Genomic DNA, 25,543 nt, shown 5'->3' with positions numbered 1-25,543 from the left:
AAATAAAAAAAAAAAAAAAAAAAGTACTCTCTCTCTCCAATATATTAATATATGTAGAGTTAAATTTATATTCACTCTAGTGGTATTATGTTTCATTCTGATAATTCTCTGTTATCGCTTATTTATTTCATTTTTCTATTTTATTTTATTTAGAGAGAGAAAAAGAGAAAGAGAAAGTATAATCTCTATTATGTTACGTTCTAGTTCATTATGCCGGAATATGGGGCTTGGTGATGCCTATGTAAAGAAAGTCTTTGACAAGGTGGCTTCCAAGTATGATATGATGAATGATGTTCTCTCCCTCGGTGTTCATCGTGTGTGGAAGCGTCACTTTGTGAAGGAATGTGTTCGTCCACGGCCCGGCGGTAAATTCCTCGATGTTGCCGGGGGAACCGGTGATATTGCCTTTCGTATTATGGATGAGATTCGCGGGGTGGAGAAACACTTTGGTCTTGCCCCAGAAACAACAACAACGGTATCTTCTCATCGCACAGAGATAACGGTATTGGATATTAATGAGTCTATGTTGCGTGAAGGGGAAGAACGGGCAAAGCGAGAGGGATATAATGGAATTCATTGGATAGTGGGCAGTGGTGAGGAACTTCCCTTTGAGGATATGCAGTTTGATAGCTATACCGTTTCCTTTGGGATTCGTAATTTCAGTGATCGTCCAAAGGCATTACGAGAGGCCTATCGAGTATTGAAGGTGGGTGGGGTATTAAATGTATTGGAGTTCAGTAAAGTAAACTGTCCATTATTATCTGTACCGTATGATGTTTGGTCCTACGGGTTTATTCCTCAAGCTGGACGAATGTTGGCAGATAAAGAAAGTTATCAATATCTCGTGGATAGTATTCGGGCATTCCCCGATCAGGAAACCTTTGCAGAGATGATAAAGGAAGCGGGATTTGGATATGTGCGGTATGAGAATCTTACTGGTGGGATTGCCTGTATTCATACAGCCGTGAAAATAGATGCCATTAAAGCTAAACAACCACAAGATGATGTGAAGGAAATATTAAAAGAAAAGAAGGAACAAGAAGTAGAGGAAGAAAAAGAAGGGTCTTTAGCAGAGCGTGGGGAGCCAAAACCTCTGTAAAAAAGAAAAAAAAAATGGTTTCTTTATATATATATATATATACATGGATTTTGTTAACCAAGTGGAAATAAATCGTTTAGACATATGAAGAGAGAGAGAGAAAGAACGAAAGGAATTTTTGGGGGAAATAAGAAGAAGAAAAGGAAAAAAAAAACATTGGCTGTGTTACGATACAATTCCTTTTGGTTGTGTTGGTGTTTCTTCTTTTTTTTTTCTTTTTTTTTTAAAAATATTATTCTCTCATTGAAGTTCTGTCTATTCTTGTGGTATTACTTGTTATTTATACTCTGTCCTTTTTTTCTTGTTTTGCGTATTCTCCAATATGTTTACTGCATTTTCATTGATCACATTCTTCCTTTTATGTTTCTTTTTTTTTTCCATTCTCTCTTTTTTTCTCTTTTCTTCTCTCCTTATACACACGTATATATATATTAAAAATAGAGAAAAGTGCGTGCGTGAGTGCGCGTGCGTGTCTGTCTGTCTGTCTGTGTGTGTGTGTGTGTGTGTCACTGCAGAGAGTTGCAGGGCGAACAGGGAAGGAAATACACCTACGCATACATTCATATACATATATACATATAAATATATATACACACACATATATACACATACAAACACACATAGTTATATTTTCTTGCTATATACATAGATCCACAAGGAAATAGGATAGTAACCTTCCCACAAAAAAGAAAAAGAAACAACTTCACTACAATAAACAAGAAAAGGGAATATATATATATATATATATATCCCTGTTTGCTGAGGACTAGAGGTTGTGATAAATACAAGAAGCAAGAAATTTAGACAAAAGACAAGGACAACAACAGAAGAAAAAAAAAAAAGGAGATAAGTCTTTCAGAAGAAGTAGGATTACAGTAGAAGGTCAAAAAAAAAAAAAAAAAAAAAAACACAATCCGTGTGTTACCCAATCTATTTTTTTTTTTCTTTCTTTTTACAGTTGCCGTTACTATTCCTACTACTACCACCACCGTATCTTTAGAACCGATTGTGAAGGAAACACAGGAAGAGAGAAAGGAGCAAGAGAAAAACTCCCTTTATTATTTATTGTTATTATTAATTACTTTTTTTTTACTGTGTTATTGTCACCTTAAATCGTGTGACGTGTCTGTGTACTGTTTATTAACAAAGAAAAGAAAAGAGATAAGAGAAGAGAAAAGAAGGCAGAAGGCGAATATCAACAAGAAGAAGAAAAAGAAAAAGAAGAAGGTGTGAAATTATAAACGATGGCCTCTCGTACAACCAGTTGGCCTCATGAGAATGGAGGAAAAGAAAGAAATGAACAAACCCCTTCACGTGGAATGGTCTCTATGCCGCGTGAACTTTCACACACTCCCACTATTGCTGGTCTCTCACCTACAGTACAAACACCATTTATTCAGAAGTGTTATGTACACAGAGGCAGTATGGATAATCAGAACGAGCAATATCAACAACAACAACAACAACAACAACCGTTAGAACTAATGACTGTTACCTTTGAGGAAGAAGGATTACAACTGACAACGACAAGTTTACTTGGAAAAGGTGGATTCGGTCGAGTTTATGCGGCACGTTCCAATAGCGGTGAACTCTATGCATTAAAAGCATCTGCGAAAAAAATGACAGAAAGTGATTGGTCGCGTCTTCGTAAAGAAGTTGCTCTTATGAATCACTTTGCAAAACATCCAAATGTTGTAAAATTTATCGCTGCAGGTCGTGATGAGGAACGGGCGTATGTTGTGATGGAGTGTTGTGCTAGTCGATCTTTACATGATGTGATTGCCCAACATGGATTAGATGTTCAGGAGATTCTTTGGGTTGGATGGGCTCTTGTGGATACCATCGCTTTTTTACATTCTAAAGGATGTATTCATCGTGATTTAAAACCTCAAAATCTCCTCTTTGACTTTGATGGAAATCTTAAAATAACAGATTTTGGTCTTTCAAGTCGTATTGCAGAAGCTCAACCACGTAAAACAGTAGCAGGAACGGCTATGTATATGGCTCCAGAGATTGCAGAAGCGGTATACAAACGCATGGTAAGTGATGATTCTCAACACTCTCTTCAGTATGGAAAAGAAGTCGATACATGGAGTATAGGTGTGGTATTATATGTTATGCTAACTCGTATGAATCCATATATTCAAGCTATGGAAAAGGAAGGAACAAGAGATATGGATAAAACACAAAAAACACTTGCTCTTTTTAATTGTGTAGCCGGTGCTTCTTGGAGTTGGCCTGCAGATTGGACAGGAGATGAGGAGTTGTGTGAAATTGTCAATCGTACCATGCACCGTGAACCTTCTAAACGAGCAACATTACAAGAAATATTACAACATCCTGTTTGGAGTAGGCGTCCACTCTCTTGTCCACTTTCACTTTTACATAAATTAAATCTCTTGGAGAGATCTTTACAAGGAGGACGATATGGTTCAACACGTCGTTCTCTCAGTCGTGTGGCAGATAATCTTCCTCTACCGAATGCGAAGAAAACTGTGGATGATGTTCTTACAGAAGGATTACGTCGAGTAGCACTTACAGAACAGCGAGCCCGTGCCCAACTTGTTTTAGAACATCATGAAACTCTTCATGTTATAGTAGAATTACTAAAATTATTACGAGCTGAGGTTGATTGTAGAAAAAGTATTAAAGAAGATGAAGAAAGATATCGTATGATTATTAAAAGTCAAATGTTATCACGTCGACAACGACGTGGTGGAAGTGAAACACTTGTAACATCATCATCAACCACAACAACAACAGCAGGAGGAGGAGTAAAAGGAATGAATGAAGCAGGTGGAATTAGAGCCTCACGTTCACGTAGAGAATCCAGTGTAATGTTAGTGGCACCTACACGAGATGAAGAAGAAGATGGACGAATAGTTCGTGCTTCACCTGATAAATACGCTGTTGTTTATCCAGGACGAGAAACTTCTACACGTTGGTCACTACGACCGGTAATTTCACTTCCTCGTGAATTAAATAGTGAAATTGAACAATTTAAATGTATGAATCATCATATTATGACGAAACTTACTTCTATGCCTCATGGATACAATGGATTTGATTGCAATGTCTGTGATCGAGAAATATTAAAAATAACTCCTGAAACCCCTGCTTTCCGCTGCTATAAATGTGATTATGATCTCTGTATGAAGTGTGCCTATCAGGGTCGTCTAAAAGATGTGAACTTTGTCTGTGTCTCGTGTGCGAAGAAATTCACCTCCGCGGCGAAGCTTCGCTCCCACACGCTGCAGTGCCGCGGCCCCAGTTGGAGCCCCTCCCCCCGCCGCTCCGCCCGCATGGACACGCTTCTCTGGGAGGATCCCGAGAAGGACAAGGCGGGCGAAGGCCGGGGGACGCTGCTGGAGGTGGGGGGGCGGCGGAGTCTCCTCGACATTCGACTGCCCGACGAGGAGCCGGCGGCGGGTGGGAGTTCGCGGCGCGGGGGTCGACCCTCCGGGCGGAGTTCCACCAGCGGCCGCGCCTCGTCGGGCGGGAGGATTAGCGTCGGCGACCGCCACGTCCCCTCGCCGGAGGATGTCGGCGCGATGGTCGTCAAGCACCGCGACGCGATGTTTCCAGAGATGCCGGAGTGGCCCGCCAGCCGACGGTCTACAGTAGAGCGGGGGAGTGGGAGTCGCAGAGGAGGAGGAGCAGAAGAAGAAGAAGAAGGAAATGGAAAGGCAACATATGGTGGACGTAATAATGATAAGAATAATAATAATAATAAGAGTAGTGATAATGGAGCTAGCTTTTCCTTTGAACTGCCTCCTGAGATTCGCCTTTCACGTCAGAAGAAGGAAGAGAGAGTTCAACCACGAAATTCAGCAGAATTAAAAGATATTATAGAAGTGGATACCCCACCCATGAAAAAGGGACGTTCAGAAAGACAACAGGAGAGAGGAGTTAGTGCTTCTCCCTATAGATATAATGAAAAAGGTAATATTGTTGGTATAGCTGCACAACATCGAGCTGCAAGAGAAGCTAGTTTACAACAACAACCACCACCAACAGGTCATAATGTTATTATGATTCGAGCAGACGCTGCCGTACAACCACAAGAGATGCAAAAACAACCTCGAGTTCCTCGAAGTGCTTCATCAAGTCGTCCAGTAACTACGGCATCATCAACTATTACTTCTAATACAACAACAACGACAACGACAACCAAAATAGTTCAACAACCAATGATGCCAGTAACTCGAACTGTCACCTCTACTGCCCCATTACAACAACAACCACAACAACAACAACAACAACAACAACAACAACCAATGCCACAACAAACTCGACAACCTTCGGCTAGTGGAATGACTATGCGTGGAGGACCTCCTTTACCACGCAAAGGACCTGGAATGCCTCAGAATACTCCACGTCCTGTACCACCACCAGCAAATTTTCCTGTTCCACGTCAACCTTCTCGACCTTTACCACAACCTGGTGGAGTTGGAGGTGCAGGTGGTGGTATTCTTGCTTCTGCAGGTTGTGGGAGCAGTAACGCTTTTTTGGCACTTCCACGTGAGGAACAAAATCGTCAACGTTTTGTAGATGAATTTCTAAGTGGTGGATGGATACGTTTTTACTCCTTTACAAATGAAGAGACTGTGGTAATGTACTATTGCGTACAACCTGGAAGATATGGTGCTGTATTTCCAACAGAAGCTGGAGTTGGTACTGCTGTTGTAGATGTACACTCCAAATTGGTTTTATATGTACCTTGTATGAATAATGAAAGTACAAACCGTAGTCAACCGCACCCACATGTACAGACATTTTATGATGAAGATGTACGTTTATTAGGGATCACAGAAGCCCAACGTTATCTTGGTGGAGTTCTTGATAGTATTATGGGGTTTGTAAAGGAAATCGCACGACTTCGAGCAGAAGGATTAACTCCAGCTGCTGTTCATGCTGCTTATATTCATCAGCGTGAAAGAAGTTCTGTACCTACAGATACAAAGTTTGTTTATGTGAGAAAAGTTTTCCCTGATCCATCTGGGTCTTTTACACTATTTCGTCTCTCTAATCTTCGATCACAGGTGGTTTGTAATGCACTTATGGATATTCGCTGGCAGAGTGATCGTCGGCATAATGTAGGACAGAAGTATTATGTACTTGCAGACGGTACAGCCGAACCCTTCGTGGTAGATCATACAGGCATTCTTGCCCAAGTGGAGGCCGTATTGAGCAACAGTTTTCGGCGATAATAACAATAAATAAATAAATAAATAAATAAATAAATATATTTATTTTTATTTATATTTATTGTTTAGTTCCCATTCTGCCCTAATGGGCATCCCAAAGACGATATGCATTTTTAGCAGAATCGCTCTACATAGACACGGAATCTTTATTATCTTTCTTTATTCCATACACTTGCCATTATCTTTTTAAACTTTAGAAAAACAAAGAGAAAATGGTACATTTGTACATATGGAAAGAGAGATATGCAGAAAGAAAGAAAGAAAGAAAAAAAAAAAAAAGAGAGAAATTGAGGATGAGAAAGAGGAGAAAGGAGGAAAAGAAGATCTACAGCAGTAACAGAGATATGTGGATCTCTTTATTTTTTATTGTAATCTTTTCCCCTTTCTTTCTCTTTATTTTTCTCATCCTCATTTCTTTATTTGTAGCTTTTCCAAAAATTTTTTTTTTTCTGTTTTTATGCGTTTGCTTTTTTCTTATTTTTCTTCCTTTTTTTGTATTATTTCTGTTCTTTCTTCCCTTTTACTGTCTTTTTCCAGAACTATCAATTTATGCATATTACAGAACAAATGCAAGTGAGTCCTGGGTAAGAGAGTAATGTATACATACAGCTTTTCAGCTGAGTATATTAATATCATTGTTCTTCAGCGAAAATAGAATGAAAAAAAAAAAAAAAGAAGGAAAAGAAGAAAGAAAAAAGAAAGAGATTTTTTATTTTGTTTTTGCATTTGAATACAACTATCTCCTCTGCTTGAGGATTTTTTTTTCTCAGTATCTGTGTTTTTTTTTATTTATTTATGGTCTTTTCTGGTGTTAATTATTTGCTTTAATTACTTTCTTTCTTTTTCTCTTTCCTTTAACCTAAATAATAACAACACTATTAACCTTGTTTATATATATATATATATATATATATATATATATATTCATCTTTATACACATTTGATTAGTTCATGTCTCGTTCATTGCTTCGATTAAATCAAGAAGCCTCTAAAGACGAACAGACCGGTAATCAACGACACCTTATTTCTCATCACATACCGAATGGAAAGAGCAACCTGAATCCCAATAATAATAAAAATAATAAAAGGAAGAAAAAAGCCAAACATACACATAATGAAACCCATCATGTCTCTCCTCAATCCATTCAACAACAACTCGGTCCAAAGCCCTGGTGGCGACGCTATCACCCCACCGGTCGATCTCTTCACACGGCAGACAACAGCAGTAGTGTGGCCTCCTCTACTTCTATTGGCCCGCATTTATTTTCAGCCTTCTTCGTCACTCCACGGGAATTGGCCCATGCGGTGCGAAGATGGGCAATAGCCTTCAGCCGCAAACGGCGAAAACGACAACTGCAGAGGAATCAACAGAGTAAAATTTATCCTCATTTGATAGAGGAGAAGAAAAGAAATATGATTTCAGCATTTCATCCATCAAAGAATGCATCTTTGGAACCGCCACCACCTCTACAACAACAACAAAACCAAAAAGAAAAAGAAGAGAATAATATGAAAGAAATTGCATTGGCGTTAAGTACAGCACGTTTACTGTGGGCATCTGTGGAACGATCAACGGCTGCATGTGTAGATGTACGTTCAACTGGGCGTCTATTGGCCAAACGCTGTCGTTCTCTGGTTGCGTGTATTTGCCCTATGCTGCCGTATACTGGGGCTCACAAGCAACTGCATACATACAGAATGATAAGAACGACAAAGACTTCACAGGTACCATAAGGTAAACGTTTATTTATTAATTTTTTTTTTTTTTAATTATGTTCTTATTGGGGTATTATTATTATTTTTTTTTCTTTTTTTTCGTACTAGAGTGTGTGGGGGGAAAGTGGTTTTTTTTTTAAATTTAATTTAGTTAATACTTCTTGTTATATTTATATTTTTTTTTACTTTTTTTTTTCTTTTATGTTTGTGTCTATGCCGTTATAATGAGATAGACATTGGATTGTTTTCAATATCTATTTACTTTCTTCACAATACCACCACAAACTATTTACAATATATGTATTTCTTCTCCTTTTCTCTCTCTCTCTCTCTCTCTCTATTTATTATTTATTTATTAGTTCTGTGTAGAATCCTCCACACAACAAGAAGCACACACCCAGTTATATATTATATATACCTATATATATATATATAGGTATATATTTATATAGCTAATATATTTATATATATACCTATATATATATATATAGTGAAGAGGTTGCACGTCTGGGAAGGAGAAGTTAATCAATCCTATAAATTATAATGCCGGCGAAGAAACGAACGGGTGTTTCGGAAGCGGAACGGGCGGAGGCCGCACGGCAGGCGGAATTGCGACGCCTCGCGGAAGAACAGGAACGACTGCGTAAACTCGAAAGTGAGGCTCGACAACGGCTTGAAGAAGAATGGACTCGATCTATGGATGCCCATCGTCAACGACAAATGGATATTCAACGTGCCATTACAGAACGTGAACTTCGATTATCATTTGAAGTACGTGAACAGGAATTCCGTGATGGACTCGAACGGCGTGAATGTGAAGTGCGGGAACTGCGGGCGAAATTAAATGGATTACAACAGGGTGTGAACACCATTCAACAGGAACGTGATTCCGCCCTAAGACGACTAGCGATGGTGAATAATGAACTGGAACTTGCACAGATGAAGCAGGTGGAGATGGAAACATTAATGGATGAGAAGGACCGTGAGGCCCGGGCTCGATTGCGGCAAGTCGAACAACAACGAGATGAGTCTGTAGAGACACAACATCAATTAAAAGTGGATTTGGAATGTTTAAAGCGATCTTATGAGGAAACTGAACAACAACTTACTTCACTGCAAGCAACCTTTGCAGGATCTCCGGATACGCAACTCGTCAGTGTACATCCACAGAGTACAGATGCTGAGACTGCACTATTACTGAAGGTATTAAATGAAGAAGTGGAGAAACACCGTGAGACGGCACGTTTATTACAAGCAGAACTTGAACGTAAAGGTCGAGATGATGAAAAGGGCAGTGTTCTCATTAGCCTTTTAAACTCACAGTTGGAAGCTGCACGAGATGAGTGTAAGCGATTACATAATACCGCTACAGATCGACGGAATCAATTGGAAGCCGTACAGGCATTACTGGACAGTGAACGGGAGAAAACCAAATCTCTTTATCATGATTTGGATTTAGCACATGCAGAGTCTACAGTGGAAAGACGACAACTCACACTTGAGATTGGAGTTCATACCGCACAAGTGGAGGAACTCACAAAAACACTCGCCTCTGTTAATACGGAATTGGCAGAAGTAAAGGAACAACTGGATTCCCTCCGTACAAAGTCTATGGAACGTGAACAGTATGATTTTCAAGTAAATGTTGCCCTTAAAGGAGAAGTGGAACAATTGAAAAAAGATTTGGCAAAGACTACAGAAGAATTACGTGTGGCTGGAGATGAGGCCTATACAACGAAGGCACTCCTACGAGCGGAGATTGAAAGTCTAAAGACGCGTTTACGTAAATTACAAGAAAGTTCTGAGAAGAATGAACGAGAATCCTTTGAAACCATAGCGGTATTACGAGCCACTACAGAAAGATTGCAAGAAGAAAAGAAAACACTTCAGCAAACAACAGAAGAAAATTCTCGCAAGATGCGAGATGAACTCATGTCTGTATGTGCCGCCCGTGATGGATTTCGAACTCAAGCAGAAGAATTAAAGAAAGAAAAGGAAAAACTGGAGAAGGATCTTATGGAGAAACTTCTTCGCATGACTGCTAATCATGATCATTTACATGAGGAACTTCAACGAGTAACGGTAAAGTATGCTGGTCGAGAAAAGGAATTTGTGGAAAATTCTATTTTCCTTAACGCCGAGAAGGAAACCTTAAAGGCGAAAGTAGAAGATCTTACCGAGAAACTTTCCCAACGAGGCCGAGAACATGTTCAACATGTACAAGAGATCAGTAATGAATTGATGGAATTAAAAACCAAAGCAGAGAAACAATTAAAAACTCTTCAGAAATCACATGATGCGGAGACCAAACGTGCAGAGGATGCTGAAAATGAAGTTCAATCGCTTAAACATAATGTAGCGGATCTTGAGAAACAATTAACGATGAGACGCCGTGAACGAGATGAGATGGAAAAGGCGTTGAAATGTGAAGCCCGTGAACTTCGTTTGGAATTAAATGCGGCAAAACGAACAATTGAAAGGTTTGAATGTGCATTGGGAGATTCTTCTTATAAATCACTTCGTGAGGCGAATGATGAACTTCGACGGGATTTACAACAACAACGAGAAAAGGTAGTTTTACTAAATGATACCATTGCCTCTATGAAGGTGGAGTCTAATATCATGGAAAGTTATAAAGAAAAGATGTTGGCAGATCAAAATGAACAATATGCACGTCGTATTCAACAACAAGAAAAGATGCGACAATTGATGAATCCACTCTTTTATGAACTTCGATCTATTGTAGAAAAGAATGGACTCGCAGGACCTTTACGACGAGATCTCGACGCTTATGATGATTACATTCGCCGCTCACGACCACCCGCACCTCCAGAGAAACGCAGTGGCCTCAATCGCGCCAATGCAGATAAAATACAAAACGCACCAGCCGCCGTAGCAGAAACACAAAGCCCCGCAGCAGCAGCAGCAGCAGCCGCAGCCGTATTAGTTGGAACCAATAAAACTGATGTAAAGAGTTCTCACTCGGCTACAGAGGATGGCTACCCAACACTACCGGCAGTTCAAGGTGCAAACACTACAGGAAATAGTGGAGTGGATTCCGTGCGGTTTTTACCACAGAAACCTGCTACCGTGCAACCGCAAGCACACACACCGAACTTACTCCCAAATATATATTGAATGGAATTTCTTGATTGAAGTAAAAACTCATTATATGGATGGATTCCTTTCTTTAGATATATCTTTATGTTTATGGGCGTTTTTTTTTTTTCGCTCTATCTATTTATCTATCTATCTATTTCTCTCTCTTGTGTATTTCAATGTATACCTTAATTTGTTGTGTTAGCCTGTTTTGTGTTTTTTTTTATTTTGCTTTTTTTTGATTCCTGGAAGAAACTGGAAAATTAGAAATAAGAATCACGGTAGAGGAAACAGATGAGATGTCAGTCCGGAACCCTTCAAGAAAGAAGGGATGGAAACTATGTAACTGAGTATATGACACTTTTTTATGTTTTTCCCTAGTTGAAACCAACAAAGAAATAAAAAAAAAAAGAAAAAAAGAAATGTTCCTTTTTTTGGTTTTTATGAAATGTTTTGAATATATTTATCTTTTTTTTTGATGCTTTTATTATTGGTCTTTTCTCTTTTTTTTTTCATTCTTTCTGTGTATTTAATCATCTAGGGTGCAAGCGAACTAGTATAGATAGTACAAAAAAAAAAGGGGAAAACTTCTATTGGGAAGTGTGAAGAAGAATTTTTTTTTTTTTTTTTGTTATTCTTGTGTACTTAAAAAAGAAAAGAGAACAATCAATAAGGAGGAACGAAACTTGAAAGCTCTCAAAAATAGAAAACAACAACAATATCAACAACAACAATAACAACATAGATAAGTGAACGATATTAGCATTTTTTTTTTTCTTTTGATTCTTTCATCTTTTGCAATGTCTGGTAATCATGCGGCGTGTTTCTCTGTTAATATGGGTGATTGTGCCCCTGTGAGTGGGAACTGTGTGCATAGTCCTGATTCTATTGGATGGAGTCCACATAATGTTCTCTTTGTCGCTACTCATTGGTCTTTAGATTTACATGTAAAGAGACTTATTACCCCAGACGCGGTTATTCGCCCGGTTTATCAAACCCGCGGGGATACATCGAGTCCATTTTGTATTGTGAGTGCCAAATGGGCATTAGATCTAGTTCCAGAAGAGGCTTATCCAGCAAGTTGCCGATTATGTGTACGAACGACAAGGGATTTATTTATATATCGAGTAATTCGATGTGGTTCCGGTAGACTTCGTACAAGTAAGGGAATTTGTTTAATTCCGCAATCGGCTTCTAACGTTCATAAAGAAGAAACTCCTGTGATTGAGAAAAAAACACGTAAAAAGGCACGAGTATCATCATCACCATCTAATACTGCTACTACAGTTGATTCTAATGTAGATGGTAATAATGATAATAATAATAATAATAATAATAATAATAATAATAATAATAATAAAGAAGGAGTCTCTCCTCATGGAGGTCAAGCTCCATTATATGATGGACCAGGATATGCTATAGTAAGTTATGAATGGTTTCCACAAGATCTCCTTGTAGTCGTTACAGTAGGTGGTATTTATTTACTTAATATGAATGATGATTCATCAGATGAATTAACCACACAGTATCGTATGTTTCCTTCACCTGCTTACCGTTTTAATGATCATCATACAGAGTCATCTTTAGTACCAACATGTGCGACACGAGTACTTGGATGTGGTATGAATGATAATAATAATAATAATAATAATAATAATAATAATAATAATAATAATAATAATAATAGTGATGCACGTCTTGTAGTAGCGAGTCCATATTATCTTCGTATCTTTACTGTTTCTACTATTCATGTATCTCTCACTCATTATGTGGAAGTACCTTTATTATGTGGTATTCCTGCAGCTTTGTGTTGTATGAAGGAAAATTCTGGTAAAGAGAATACCATACTACGTGTATACGTTTCTGCTCCCTTGTGTATTTTACATGGAAGTATTGATCTACCGGAGTCTAGTAAAAACAGTGAGGTTGCTCAGTCTCAACAGGCAATATGGACTACAAGAGATGTATGGAATGATACAAAAGACATCCATGATGAGATTGTTGTTCGTCGCTTTATAGCAGTACCACTTGATTCATTTATGTCATTAGAAATGATGAATACTAAAATGACTTCTTCTTATCTTACCAGAACTACCAGTAATAATAATAATAGTGTTGGTAGTAATAGTAATAGTAGAGGTGATGATTCCTATTGTGTTATTGCCGTTTGTCAACGTCGTTTATTTGGTTTTGTTGGAAAAGTCTGTATTGAACTTCTTCGATGTGCCCAAATGGATGGAATTGCCTCTCCAAAGAATGTTCCATTGGGAATTTCTGGTCTCGCCATTCATCCATCCTGCAGTTTAGCCGTTGTGGGATTTATCTTTGGAGCTCGACGATATCCACCCTTTCAACTCTTCCCAGTTCCTGTGAATAGTGCCGGTGGATTTCTTTCCCGAATGCTGCAATTTCAAAAGTGTTTCTCAGCCTTTGCTGGACATACAGAGATGATTTCAACAACAACAACAACAACAACAACAATGATGATGATAGAGAATAATGATGGTTCAGCTGGTCAGAGAATGGATAATGTGTTGAATGAGTTGTGGGATCGACAAACTTCAACATCGTACTTTATTTGGGAAGATTTATTGCCGGAGAGTTCTGTGGCCGGTGCCCTTACACGGGGAACTCATCAAGAGATGAATAATGAAACTCATTATCCATATTCTAGTATACAAAGAGGTAGACGAAAAAGAGAAACCGATAAAGCCACTACTACTACTAATAATAATAATAGTAATAATAATAAAGAGGAGAAGGAAGAAGAAGAAGAAGAAGAGGAAGAAAAAGAAGATATTTCACTGGTGTCGTTTGCCCCTCACGGTATTCTTCATATCCTGCAGAAGAAATATATGGATTTACGTTTAGAATATGGTTTGGAGTTATTTCTTCGCTTTCCTGAGGAACAGGCGGAGTGGCGGCAGTTACTACTACGCATACAACGCCGCTGCAGAGATGATCTCACACGTATGGAACTCATTTTGGCCCACGCTGTGCAGATCGCAGCAGCTGCCGTCCACTACGCCGGCTTTAAACCTGCAGATTGTAAAAGAATATTAAAAGAAGAGACAAGCGAAATAACACAATTACAGTTTAAAGCGGCTTTTCAGTTTGTGAAGCTGTATCACGCACAGTGTTCTCGTAAACGGCGAAGATGGATTAATTCAGAGGTATTTACAGAAAAACTTGAGAAGTTTATAGACTCTGTAGGGAATCATTGGAACTCTCAACAACAAGAAAAACAAGAAGAGAGTGAAATACCAAAATTTGCATGTTCTATGTGTGGGAAAGAAGGAGTATCTGTTTTGAATCTTTCCCTTATCTCTGGTGTGTGTAGTGAGAAGAAAGAAATTAGTAAAGATTGTTCAGATGGTTTACATATTAGTGTGTTTTCAGGACGTACTTTCACTCCACTTTCTTTTCTCGCAGAGAATGAAGTGATGAGTCGTTGCCTTTGGTGTGGTTTGTTTGATTACGTGGTGGGGCCGTACTGTTGTGTTTGTGATGGACTCATGCTTTAAGGAAATTATATATAATTTAGATGAATAGTATGGTGTAGATTAGCTGCAGAGATATATTATTAATATCAAGAAAAAAAAAAAGAAAAATAATTCCCTTATACATACATACGTATAGATCTGTATACATATTTCTTTTGTTTTCCTTGTTTTTTTTTTAAAGAATTATTTTTCATGTTTTGTACATTTCTAAATAACTTTTTATACGTTCCTATTATATATATATATTCCCCCTTATTATTTGTTTTTGTTTTCTTTTTTCCTGTATTGATGTTCATATATCTATATATATATATATACGTTGTGTAGAAAAGGGTAGTAAACGTGAAGATTCATGCTCTTCAAACCACGTGGAGTGACGAGTAATGATCCCAAGTATGCTGGAAACTCCCGCATTATGGCAATTGCAGATATTCTTGCGTACAGAGATACATGGAGTGAACGCTTAACGGATGATTTCTCACTAGGGCGTATTATACAAGCCGCACGACAAGCCAAAGTCAAAGCCGTCGTTCCAGAGAAACTTGTCATGACCAGCAACGGGTTTAAAGTAAAGGAACGAGATCATATTGAGGCATCCGAACGTACGGTACGCACTATGCAAAGTGCATTAAATAAACTCACTGAATCTAATTTTGATTTAATTGTAAAATCAGCCCTTTCGCCGGATATTATTTTTGAAACGGAAGTATTGACATCTGTGGTTCAACTTATTTATGAAAAAGCATTATTGGAACCTGTTTTTGCTGGTTTATATGCACGATTGTGTTATACCATTGTCCAGTATGAATTTGAGGTTCGTAAGATTCCAGAAGGTCAAAGAGATGCGAAGAGTGTTGTGCGAGTGGCAATTGTGGAAAGATGTCAACAGATGTTTGACAGTGCGGCCAAAGAGGTGATAGATACATTACCAGAGGAAGAAGCAGAGAAATTACGAAAACGAAATGTAAATAACATTAAGTTTGCAGGTGAATTATTTCTTAAAGGACTTATTACGCAAAGGATTATCGATCGCATTTTATCTGAAAAACTCATTGGAAACGCTGCCAATGATATGGATCTTGAGGTGGTCGTTAATCTCTTGGAAGTTGTAGGGAAATTGTATGAGGAAAAACATCCACAAGCGCAGGCATCACTGTGGGAAATTCTTAGAAAGCTTCAAGAGAACAGAAATCTTTCTATGCGTATACGGTTCTTAATACAAAATCTTATTGACAGAAGAAATAGTGGTTGGAAACCACGAGAATCGGAAGCCAATATCTCTGCAGAAGCACGACAGGTTCCTCCACCACCACCATTATCTCAACAACAACAACATCATAATAACAGTAATAATAATAATCATCATCATAATAACAACAGTAATAACAATAACAACAATAACAATAATAATAATAATAATAATAATAATAATAATAATAATAATAATAATCAATATCATCATCATCATTCGCATCATCAGCAGCAATCTCAACATCATAATAATAATAATCGAAATAACGATCAACTTCCACCACCAATAGGGAGAAGAGCCACCAGTTATCAGGATGTATCCAGTTCCTTTGGTGCTGCTGCTCGCCGGGCCACCAGTTATTCAGACCTGGCGGGATACGGAAGTTATCCAATGCCCCCACCGCCGCCTCCGCCTCCTCCACCGCAGTCTTCTTATACATCCGGTGAAGATCAACTTTCACTAGATGAGAGGAAATTGGTGGCTCTTGCACAACCACCAGAGTCTCTTACAAATGAGGTGCGGTGTAAAATTACACGTATTGCTCGTGATGCTGTGGAGGAGGGAATGACCAATCGTGAATGGATGCGTGAGGAACTCGCAAAGGTACTAGGACCAAATGAAAGTGAAAATCAAAGTTGTATGGCCAGTGTTTATGTAATTCTCCTTCGTGCGCTTATGGATACAAAGGAAAGTGAACGTAAACTCTTTGCCACTGCCTTATCAAAGGGGGAGTGGGAACGCAGTATTCTCTGCCGAGGTATTGCCTGGTGTTTGACGAAGATCATCGCCGATCGTGATGTAAGTGATTGTCCAAATATTTACGCCTATTTTATGGATGTTGTAGTTGCCGTACCTGAATTGGATATTGTCAGTGTGGCCCGAGATGTAATGGCTCGCACCGCTAACTATTTGGATGCCTTAATGGTGGTATACGACTGTACAGATGAATGGGAAGAAGACTTTATTCTTGTCTGGGATTCTCTTGCCGCTACTGTAAGGAGACCAGGTGATAATGTTACTGTTTCTGCAGTGATGGATGCGGTGGGTTCACTGCGGCTTGGTTCATTTATGAGGAATATTTTACCAGACTTTGTGGCGGCGATGGTGCGTGAGGGGATCTTCACAGAAGAGGAACTCCGCGTGTGGAGAGAGGCAAATGAGTCTAATCAGAAAATGCGTGCCTTGTTAGAGGAACTCGCACAGCTATATCCGTAAGGAATATATATATATATATATGTCTGTGTGAGTGTGAGTGTGAGTGTTTGTTTTTCTTTTTTTTTTTTCATTTATTCTTCATTGATTCCTCTTTTCATTCTTTCTATTTTTCTTTCCTTCTTTGTATTAATGTGTGTGTATTGGTGTATTGGTGTGTATAGGTGGATGATGGGGTGATTGAATAGAGAGACCGCTAAAGAAGAGAGAGGCGCAGAGTAAACAAAAATGAATAACAGCAGAAGAGCAGCAATGGGGGAAACATGGGAATGGAAGGAAGGAAAGAGAGATAGGCCATAAGCGAGAAGTATATATATATATATATATATATATATATATATAGAAAAACAAGAATAGAAGGAAAAAAAGAGGTTGGGGGGAGGAAACAAAGAGAAAAAAAAAAGCAATTCAAACGATAACAGAAAAATATCTGCAGTGAAGTATATTGTTTAATAGATGAAATAAATTATGTTTTCTTTTTTTCTTTGTTTATTTTTGGTGTTTTGACCCCCTCTTTTTTTTAAAAAAAAAATTCTTTCTTGATAACACTTAATGAACTCTATACACTTCTCGTACTTATTATTCCTTTCCATTGTTTCCTTCTTGCTGCTTCTACCTATTAATAATAATAATAATAATAATAATAATAATAATAATAATAATAATAATAATATTATTATTATTATTACTGTTGTTATTATTGTGAATGTTGTGGATGAATATATATATGGTTCCGTGTGAAGGGAACACGGCAGGAGAAGAAGCCCTTATGAAGATGAATGAATGAATGAAAGAAAGAAAAGAAGGAATAATAAAACGGAAACGAAAATGAAAAAAAAAAAATAATTCGCAAATGGAAAGAATAATTAAAAAAGAATATAGAGGAAGGAAGGGAAAGAAGGAAAAGAAGAAAAGAATGAAAAAAAAAAAATAGAAAAAAAACACTAATAATGATAATAATAAAAAAAAAAAAAATACAAAGAAATGAACAGTAACTCCAATGTTTAAAAAAAAAGAAAAAAAGGAAAAAGAGAAAAGAAGAAAAGTTAAATATATATATATATATATATATATTTATATTTAATACAAAAGAATAAAGGAAAAGAAGTAGGAATTATCTTATCTATTGTTTTTAGTCTACTCTTATGTTTACGTTTTACCATCGGATTAAAGAACAGAATACTTAAAGTGAAGGAAAATAATATGGAGGAGTGGAAAAAGGAAGAGCGAAAACGTGAAAAAAGGAAAAAAAAGGAAAAAAAAAAAACATTATCATTTGTTTTACCTCATCCTTTTTCTCGTTTTCGCTCTTCCTTTTTCCACTCTCCCCTCTTATTTTATTTTTCTTTCTAGTTCTTCCACTGTTGTACATCTCTCTATCTATCTATTTATCTATCTATCAAATTTATTTGTTTATTCCTCACTTTCTTTTTTTCTATTACAATCACCTTTTCTTTCTTTTTCTCTTTATGTACTCACATTTCGTTTATCGTACACGGCTATGCTTATTGTTAATATTTTCCACACAGACTCGTTCTCTCTCGTTTTTTTTTCTCTTTCCCTATCTCTTACACGATAACTTGCTTTCTTTATTTTATTTTTCTTTTCTTTTTAACCTATCCATCCATATATATATATATATATATATATATATATATATATAAAAGAAATACAGTATACAGACAGAAAAAAAAAGGAAAGGAAAAGAAAGAAAAAAAAACCAATAAAAAAGATAACGAGTCTAAATAAATGAGCGGTATGATTCACATCTCACCTCTCTTGCGCAAATCACGACATCATAATGTCTTGCGCCGTGCCCGTCCGCATATGCACAAATACCGCGAATTAACCCGCTGGCAACGACAGGCACAAGGTATTCGCAGTAGATGGGGTCAATCCCAATCCCATCGACAATTACCATTTAAAGATCGTTTTAATCCTGAAGGTGTTGGTCTCACTCGTGGGACTTCTCCCTTTGCCTGGCAGTGGTGGCATACACAATACCCATGGCTTCCAAATATCCCTACAAGAAAAACAGAAGGAGGAGAAGAAAGTGATTATAGATTCCCAACACCAATGGGATTTAGACCATCTACGTGGGATGATGAGTTTGCAGAGGTGGTATTAAGTATGAGTAATGAGGAAATTCGAGAATATCTCATGGGGAAATTAACAGAAGTGATATTTACAGAAACTCAACGAGATGGATATGAATTACGACGATTAGACTTTGAAGGAAATCCACTCACATCTTTACCAGAACCTCGTATTATTGAAAACTTTGTATTTGAGGAGGAAACTCTACGAGAACGTGTTATTCAACAAGTGGTGGAAAGTCTCTTTCGCCTCACCCCAACTTCTACCGATCGTAAAGAATTACGTAGTGTTTCTCATATTATAGACTTTATTCTCACTCATGTTACTGCCGCCCGACCAATGCCAATAAGATCACAACCCTCTACTACTATTACACCAGCGGCATTAGCAGTTATGCAATCATGTGAAGTTCAACCGGAATTTGGATTTATTCACGCCTTACCGGAAGATACAAGAGATGTTTTATTGCAGGAGTGGGAGCGAATGCATCATTTGGATTGGCAGTTTGGAAAGGCAGTGTACACACCACGCAGTCGAGAGAAGGACACCCGTGGGAATCTCACTTGGCTGCGCGAGGAACAACACCACACGGCACGATTGGCATTTATGAAAGCCGTAGAGGATGGAACGGCAAAGGCAGAACACATGAAACGAATAGCAGAAGCGGCGGGTAGTATTAATAATAGTAATACTAATACTATGAATATTACGGAAGAGGGATGATGATGATGATGGGGATATGCAGAGATGTATATATATATATATATATATATATTGAATGTTTAGGATTTTGAGGGATTGAGGAATGGAAGAGAATGTGTTGTGGAGTTGTGGAGTGGAATTGTGTGATGTGTACGGCGCGTATAAAAAAAAAGGTGGGGAAAAGGAAGAAAAAAAAAAAAAAACAGGAGAAAAAAAAACAGGAAAAGAAAAACGAAAAAAAAAGAAGTTAGAAAAGAAGAATAATTTGTAATTGCGAGAGAGACAAACATGCATTACCTGTTATTGCATTGTTTTTGTTCCTCCGTTATTTTCTTGCTTTTTTTTTTTAATCTTTTTTTTTTTGGTTTCTTCACATTGATATATATACATACATACATATTTATATAGTACTCATGCTTGCAGGCTTGATGTGTGTGGGGCAGCAAAAATAAAATAATTTCTTCTTCTGTGATTTATTTCTTATTTTTTTTTCCTTTTCTTTTTTTATTGCTCTTCCTATTTTGGTTGGGGTATTATTGCTGCTTTCAAATAACCATTGAGGAAGTTCCATTAGATTTAACCGGAAGAAGAAGAAGAAGAAGAAGAAGAAGAAAAAAAAAAAAAGTCCCCCCTTCTTTTTTACTCATGTTAAAGTATGATGAGGGAGATCCATACAACGATCAACGCAACAATATGAATAATAATAACAACAATGAGGATGGAGTTGCAAGTGTAGATGTGAACACTACTACTGCTGCTGCTGTGGATGTTGAGCAGTTGAAACTCATTCAATTATGTTTTGGTGAACATGAGTTTGGTGTGGCCCTGGATAGTGATATAGTGGAGGATTCCCAACCAAATATGGATAATAATAATAATAATAATAATAATAATAATAATAATAATAATATTAGTAGTAAGGAAGAAGATCTGAATGGAGATTTAGTTGCCTTTGACTTTGATCCTGTGAAGTTTGTACAGGAGAAATTAGATCATGGAGTTCCATTATTAAGTTTATGCCGAGATTTAGAAACTTATACGACTTTTCTTAATAATAGTATTCTCCGGCATGTGAATACAGATATGCATGATGCCTTTGTAAAGGTCTCTGGACATCTTGTAGGTATGCAGGATGAGTTAAGATGTGTTCAACAACCCGTATTGGCTTCTGTAAAGAAAGTGGAAAATGCCATGTCTAAGCTGGAGGAATTAGAAGAAATGGTAAATAGTCAAATTCTAGAGGCTTCTAAAATTGAATTGGCTCGATTGTTTGATGTGAGTTTTTTAAAATTTTTACTTTTGTATGATTTACTTCATGAACGATTAGAGACACTTCCTTTATGTCTTCGTACATCTAACGATGATAAACAATCACCACTATCACCACTTCAACTTCATTCACATGGAATAAACTCCACTTATTCAAATAGTCGATTTACACCAAAAGCAATAGCATTAGCAGCGGGAAGTAAACATGTTTGTGAATTACTTCTTGATATTGCGGTAACATTACAACAATTAAAAGATCTTTTTCATGTACTTCCACAACTCTCTTCACGTGCAAAGGAACGAGAAGAGGCGATGGAGATTCTTTCGGATGGTACTCGGTTATCTCATCAAGTATTTGAACGTGTTTACCTTTCCCTGTATGAAGATTACATTCAAAATCCACAAGAAGAACTTACACAAACATTACGTACCGTTATGAAGGTTTATTATACAGCAAGGGAAGAACGGGAATTCTGTCGAATGTACCGTGAACGTATTATAAAACCTTTATTAGAATCTGTTCTCTCTTGGCGGGCAGCCACACAGGCAAGACATAGTTTAGAAGATACTATTAAACTTCTCAACACATTAAGAGAAGAATTGGAAACTAATGTTCTTCGATTTGTTCCTATTTTACATGAAGCCTTTGAAGGATCTATTATGCCAGTTTCAATGATTATTTGGCCAACAGTATGTGAGGCATTAGTAAAGAAGATGGTATCATTATATGATGTAGGGATGCCGGATGCCTTTCAACAACGATATTTGACGGCTCATAAATTATTAACATTAATGGAAGAGAATTGTAGTTCCGCAGAGGAATTACGAACACTTATGCAATCCCCAGATGTGGCCCTTTGGAAACATAAATGGAATACAGATGTGTATGCTACTATGCGGGCTAATGAACTTGCTAAGATTGTAGATGAAACAACTAAAAATTGGACTTCCATACCTTTGGAACAACTAGCACAACAACTAGTACAACAACAACGAGAAGAAGCAGCAGAGCGAAAAGAAATTCATATGGGTAACTCTATTCATTTTCACATGGAACCTTTTATTAAATTAAGAGAAGCCTTAGATTGGCTCTTCTCTCCTGGAGTTTATATTTACACCGTAACTCCAAAGTTTCTTCGGGAGACGGCTAATGCGACCCGTCGAGTTGCCCAAAGTGTACTGGCGTATAGTGAAACGGCACAGAGTTCAAGTTCCATGGAGAATTGGCTTAGTGTCGTGATGAGTGCAAGTGCCGATCTTGAGATGATGGCAATATATATTGAAGGTCCTTTTCGTATTCGATTACAAGAAGCAAGTGGAAAGGAATTTGAAACTTCATCTCCGGTTTTAATGTTATTATCACAAGAGACCTGCCGTGGTTGTGCGACTGCCCTCTATCGTGTTGTTCAATTACGAGTAGCGGAGGAGTGTACAGTTGGTTTACAAAATATTCGTTCTGTCAAGTCGGCCTATTCACATATGCGTAAGCCACTCCCAACCGCAGCTTCTTGGTATGTTCCCACTATTATTGAACCGCTGCAGCGATTTGATGCCGCTGCCCGATCGGTGCTCACTCCCAAATCTCACACCGCTATGATGGTGGCGGTAGTGGAAGAAGTGTGTGGTCGGTTTCGCTCAATTGCGAAGGAAACACTCATCACGGCAAAGAAAACAGAAGAAAGTTGGGAGAAGTTACGACGACGTAAAGAAATTACAGCGGGAGGAGGACGTGGAGTATCTACAGATGCCATGGGAGGAGATACACTTGGGGTGAGTAGTCCTACAACTAGTACAAATCCTACTAATATGAATAGTGGTGGTAATAATACTAATACAGCTATGCGGCCTAGATCAGAGACTGCCTCTGATAGAGATAAGATGACAGTACAATTGTATTTAGATGCGAAGGCACTTATAGATGGAGTACAGCTGTTATTACCGAATGATGTGCGGGTGGATCAGTTATCTTCTGTAGTCGCTCTATTGAAGTTACTGCGACGAGCGAATTGGATTCTCGGTGAAGATATACCCGAACCACCAGATGTGGATGAGAATGATGTTTGAGGAGAAAGTGTAAATGCACAAGTGTGTATACCCTTCTCTCTACCATCTGTATATATATATAAAGTATCTGAGAAGAAGGAAATAAAGATGGAGAAGGGAAGAAAAAAAAAAAGTTGCTGATTAGTGTGTGAGTGAATGAGGTGGGGGAAAAGAAAAGGGGGCGATTTGCGCTTGAGACCCCTAAATGACTAGAGATGATGAATAGTCAACCACCAAAACACATGCATACACTCAAAAAAAAGAGAAAAAAAAAAATACATTGGATCTAAGAGAGGTCTCTCTTTTTTTTTTTATTTGGTTTTGATTGTTTACACTTATTTTAGATGTTTTTTTTTTATTCTTGTTATTATATATTATCGCTTGTTTTCTCCTTTTTTTTTAATTTCTTGTAAGTGCTGGTCTTTTTATTAGAGACAACAACACATAAATAATCACATACACACCCATATTCACATATATATATATATATATACAAAAAAAAAAAAAAGATTAATAATAAAAAAACAATCTCAACATTAAGAAGACAAAAAAAAGTCTACATTAATGTTTCGTGTATTAGGCTCACCATACACATTGGTACTCCATCAACACGTAACGTATCTTCGTCTTCAACGTCTTCCTTTTAAAGTGTATTGCCACACTTTCACAACAACACTTCTTTACGCTTTTCTCTTACGTGCTCGTTGCGCCTTCTGTACATTAGACCCACAAGGCCATTCACATTTACAATTATGGCAATTAGTAAACGCCGTGGAGGGAGGAATATCATTAGGATTAGAGTCTCCAAACCACTCTGAAAGTTTAAAAAATGTAGACTCTTTCAATAAACTAAAAAGACCAATATCTTTTTGTCCTCCTCGATCCCATTACCCACGATTACATTTAGTTAATTGGATTATTGTTCTTTATTCCTCTTGGTGGCTTGCGAAGACGGGTGCCATGTATAGATGGATTGTTGGGGATAGTGTGGATATCATTGATGGATATATTCGTTATTTCTTTCTTCTTCCCGGTGTGGGACTCTCACGGGCCATTGCCGGACCCTTTCGGCAGGCAATGCAGAAACTCACATCCGTTTCCGGAGTATCTGTAGAGACAGCACCGTATATGCAGGAACACTTTAAACGTCTCTGCACTTCATTGGATACTCACTTTAAACAACTAGAAGAAAAAGAAAAAGGAGGAAATTCATTTTCTTTATTTCTACTTGGTACTCCACATCCTACATTGGCAGATGTAGCCCTTGGATCAACCTTTTCTGCTTATTTTTTAATGGATGACCCACCGGCATCTTTTATCGTACAAAAATATCCTTATCTTAATAAATATTTAGAAAAGGTTACAGGATGACGTGGTGGTGTTTTTGTAGAAGATGGATATACAGATTCATCAAAATCATTATTATCTAATCTTATTGTAGAAGGAGAATCAACTGAATATCAAGATATTATTCCAGAGTCCTTATCCAATGTACTGGAATTAATAGAAGAAGTGATGCCTTTTATGTTATCTCAATGTATGGCCTTTCATGCCCATATGGCTGGTGATGGGGTAAGAGAATTAAAGAAGGAACCATTAGAAGGACCATGGAAAGGATGTAATGGTTATCTTTTACCGCAATTAACTAATATTTAATCTTTAATGATTATTGATAATGGTATTTACACAATCTCTGCTCGTGCACAGGACTTGGAAGTGGCACTCCTCGCTGCTCGTGAAGTAGTGGATGATGATAATGATGATAATGATAATGAAGAGATAGAGGAAGAGGATAAACATAAAAACAAACCCGTACATCATATAAAGGCGTACCCCGAAGGAAATGAGACCAACAGAGATATGAAAACAACAAGAGAAACAACACCATCTATTTTATCATCATCATCATCATCATCATCATCAGAGCAAACATTATCCGATAATATTTCTTCTATAAACACCTGTAAGGGAAATCCACAACCTAACGATATATCCATACACTCAAAGAGTGAAAGAAACATAATGGAAGATGTTTCTATGGATGAAACACTTGTAGATGATGCGGACTTCCATCGTGTATTCACTACAGCAGGTGGTCGGGCCCGCAGTATTTTACAGCCACAACAGTGGAGATCAGGAGGGAAATTAATGCCTACAACGATAGATAGTCGTTTGGAGAGATTGCGGGGAATGTTAAGTAAGATGCATCATCCACACTATACACTTTCAACGGTTTTTCATGGACGTAAATTGTTTGTGGCTGTCATTCCTGAACACGAGGTTGCGAAAAGACGTGAAATGCAGAGAAAAGGAAGGTAAGTGAAATTATCTTTTTTTTTTTTTT

The 25,543-nt window shown here is 37.7% G+C and overlaps 10 protein-coding genes across 10 annotated transcripts; all 10 read left to right on the top strand.

The window, feature by feature from the left end:
- Positions 1 to 190: 190 nt before the first annotated feature.
- On the top strand, positions 191 to 1,099 carry TM35_000063630 (ubiquinone biosynthesis methyltransferase; the record flags this gene model as incomplete). Its single annotated transcript, XM_029023400.1, has 1 exon — positions 191 to 1,099. The coding sequence occupies one exon, from the start codon at positions 191 to 193 to the stop codon at positions 1,097 to 1,099; it is 909 nt and encodes a 302-aa protein (XP_028885424.1).
- A 1,244-nt stretch (positions 1,100 to 2,343) lies between these two features.
- Positions 2,344 to 6,309, top strand: TM35_000063620 (protein kinase; the record flags this gene model as incomplete). Its single annotated transcript, XM_029023399.1, has 1 exon — positions 2,344 to 6,309. One exon carries the CDS (start codon positions 2,344 to 2,346, stop codon positions 6,307 to 6,309), a length of 3,966 nt encoding a protein of 1,321 aa, XP_028885423.1.
- Positions 6,310 to 7,257: 948 nt separating this feature from the next.
- TM35_000063610 (uncharacterized protein) lies at positions 7,258 to 8,040 on the top strand (the record flags this gene model as incomplete). Its single annotated transcript, XM_029023398.1, has 1 exon — positions 7,258 to 8,040. One exon carries the CDS (start codon positions 7,258 to 7,260, stop codon positions 8,038 to 8,040), a length of 783 nt encoding a protein of 260 aa, XP_028885422.1.
- A 525-nt stretch (positions 8,041 to 8,565) lies between these two features.
- TM35_000063600 (uncharacterized protein) lies at positions 8,566 to 11,160 on the top strand (the record flags this gene model as incomplete). Its single annotated transcript, XM_029023397.1, has 1 exon — positions 8,566 to 11,160. One exon carries the CDS (start codon positions 8,566 to 8,568, stop codon positions 11,158 to 11,160), a length of 2,595 nt encoding a protein of 864 aa, XP_028885421.1.
- A 761-nt stretch (positions 11,161 to 11,921) lies between these two features.
- TM35_000063590 (uncharacterized protein) lies at positions 11,922 to 14,645 on the top strand (the record flags this gene model as incomplete). The annotated part of the gene is made up of 1 exon (XM_029023396.1): positions 11,922 to 14,645. The coding sequence occupies one exon, from the start codon at positions 11,922 to 11,924 to the stop codon at positions 14,643 to 14,645; it is 2,724 nt and encodes a 907-aa protein (XP_028885420.1).
- Positions 14,646 to 14,976: 331 nt separating this feature from the next.
- On the top strand, positions 14,977 to 17,091 carry TM35_000063580 (putative eukaryotic initiation factor 4a; the record flags this gene model as incomplete). Its single annotated transcript, XM_029023395.1, has 1 exon — positions 14,977 to 17,091. The coding sequence occupies one exon, from the start codon at positions 14,977 to 14,979 to the stop codon at positions 17,089 to 17,091; it is 2,115 nt and encodes a 704-aa protein (XP_028885419.1).
- Positions 17,092 to 18,846: 1,755 nt separating this feature from the next.
- TM35_000063570 (uncharacterized protein) lies at positions 18,847 to 19,908 on the top strand (the record flags this gene model as incomplete). Its single annotated transcript, XM_029023394.1, has 1 exon — positions 18,847 to 19,908. One exon carries the CDS (start codon positions 18,847 to 18,849, stop codon positions 19,906 to 19,908), a length of 1,062 nt encoding a protein of 353 aa, XP_028885418.1.
- A 624-nt stretch (positions 19,909 to 20,532) lies between these two features.
- Positions 20,533 to 23,220, top strand: TM35_000063560 (putative conserved oligomeric golgi complex subunit; the record flags this gene model as incomplete). The annotated part of the gene is made up of 1 exon (XM_029023393.1): positions 20,533 to 23,220. One exon carries the CDS (start codon positions 20,533 to 20,535, stop codon positions 23,218 to 23,220), a length of 2,688 nt encoding a protein of 895 aa, XP_028885417.1.
- A 543-nt stretch (positions 23,221 to 23,763) lies between these two features.
- On the top strand, positions 23,764 to 24,570 carry TM35_000063550 (uncharacterized protein; the record flags this gene model as incomplete). The annotated part of the gene is made up of 1 exon (XM_029023392.1): positions 23,764 to 24,570. The coding sequence occupies one exon, from the start codon at positions 23,764 to 23,766 to the stop codon at positions 24,568 to 24,570; it is 807 nt and encodes a 268-aa protein (XP_028885416.1).
- A 291-nt stretch (positions 24,571 to 24,861) lies between these two features.
- TM35_000063540 (uncharacterized protein) lies at positions 24,862 to 25,518 on the top strand (the record flags this gene model as incomplete). The annotated part of the gene is made up of 1 exon (XM_029023391.1): positions 24,862 to 25,518. One exon carries the CDS (start codon positions 24,862 to 24,864, stop codon positions 25,516 to 25,518), a length of 657 nt encoding a protein of 218 aa, XP_028885415.1.
- Positions 25,519 to 25,543: the final 25 nt, after the last annotated feature.

The sequence above is a fragment of the Trypanosoma theileri genome (genome assembly GCF_002087225.1).
Source record: "Trypanosoma theileri isolate Edinburgh chromosome Unknown TM35_Tth_6_V1, whole genome shotgun sequence".
In the NCBI taxonomy this organism is placed as follows: domain Eukaryota; phylum Euglenozoa; class Kinetoplastea; order Trypanosomatida; family Trypanosomatidae; genus Trypanosoma; species Trypanosoma theileri.
This window is presented reverse-complemented; position numbering and strand designations above follow the sequence as displayed.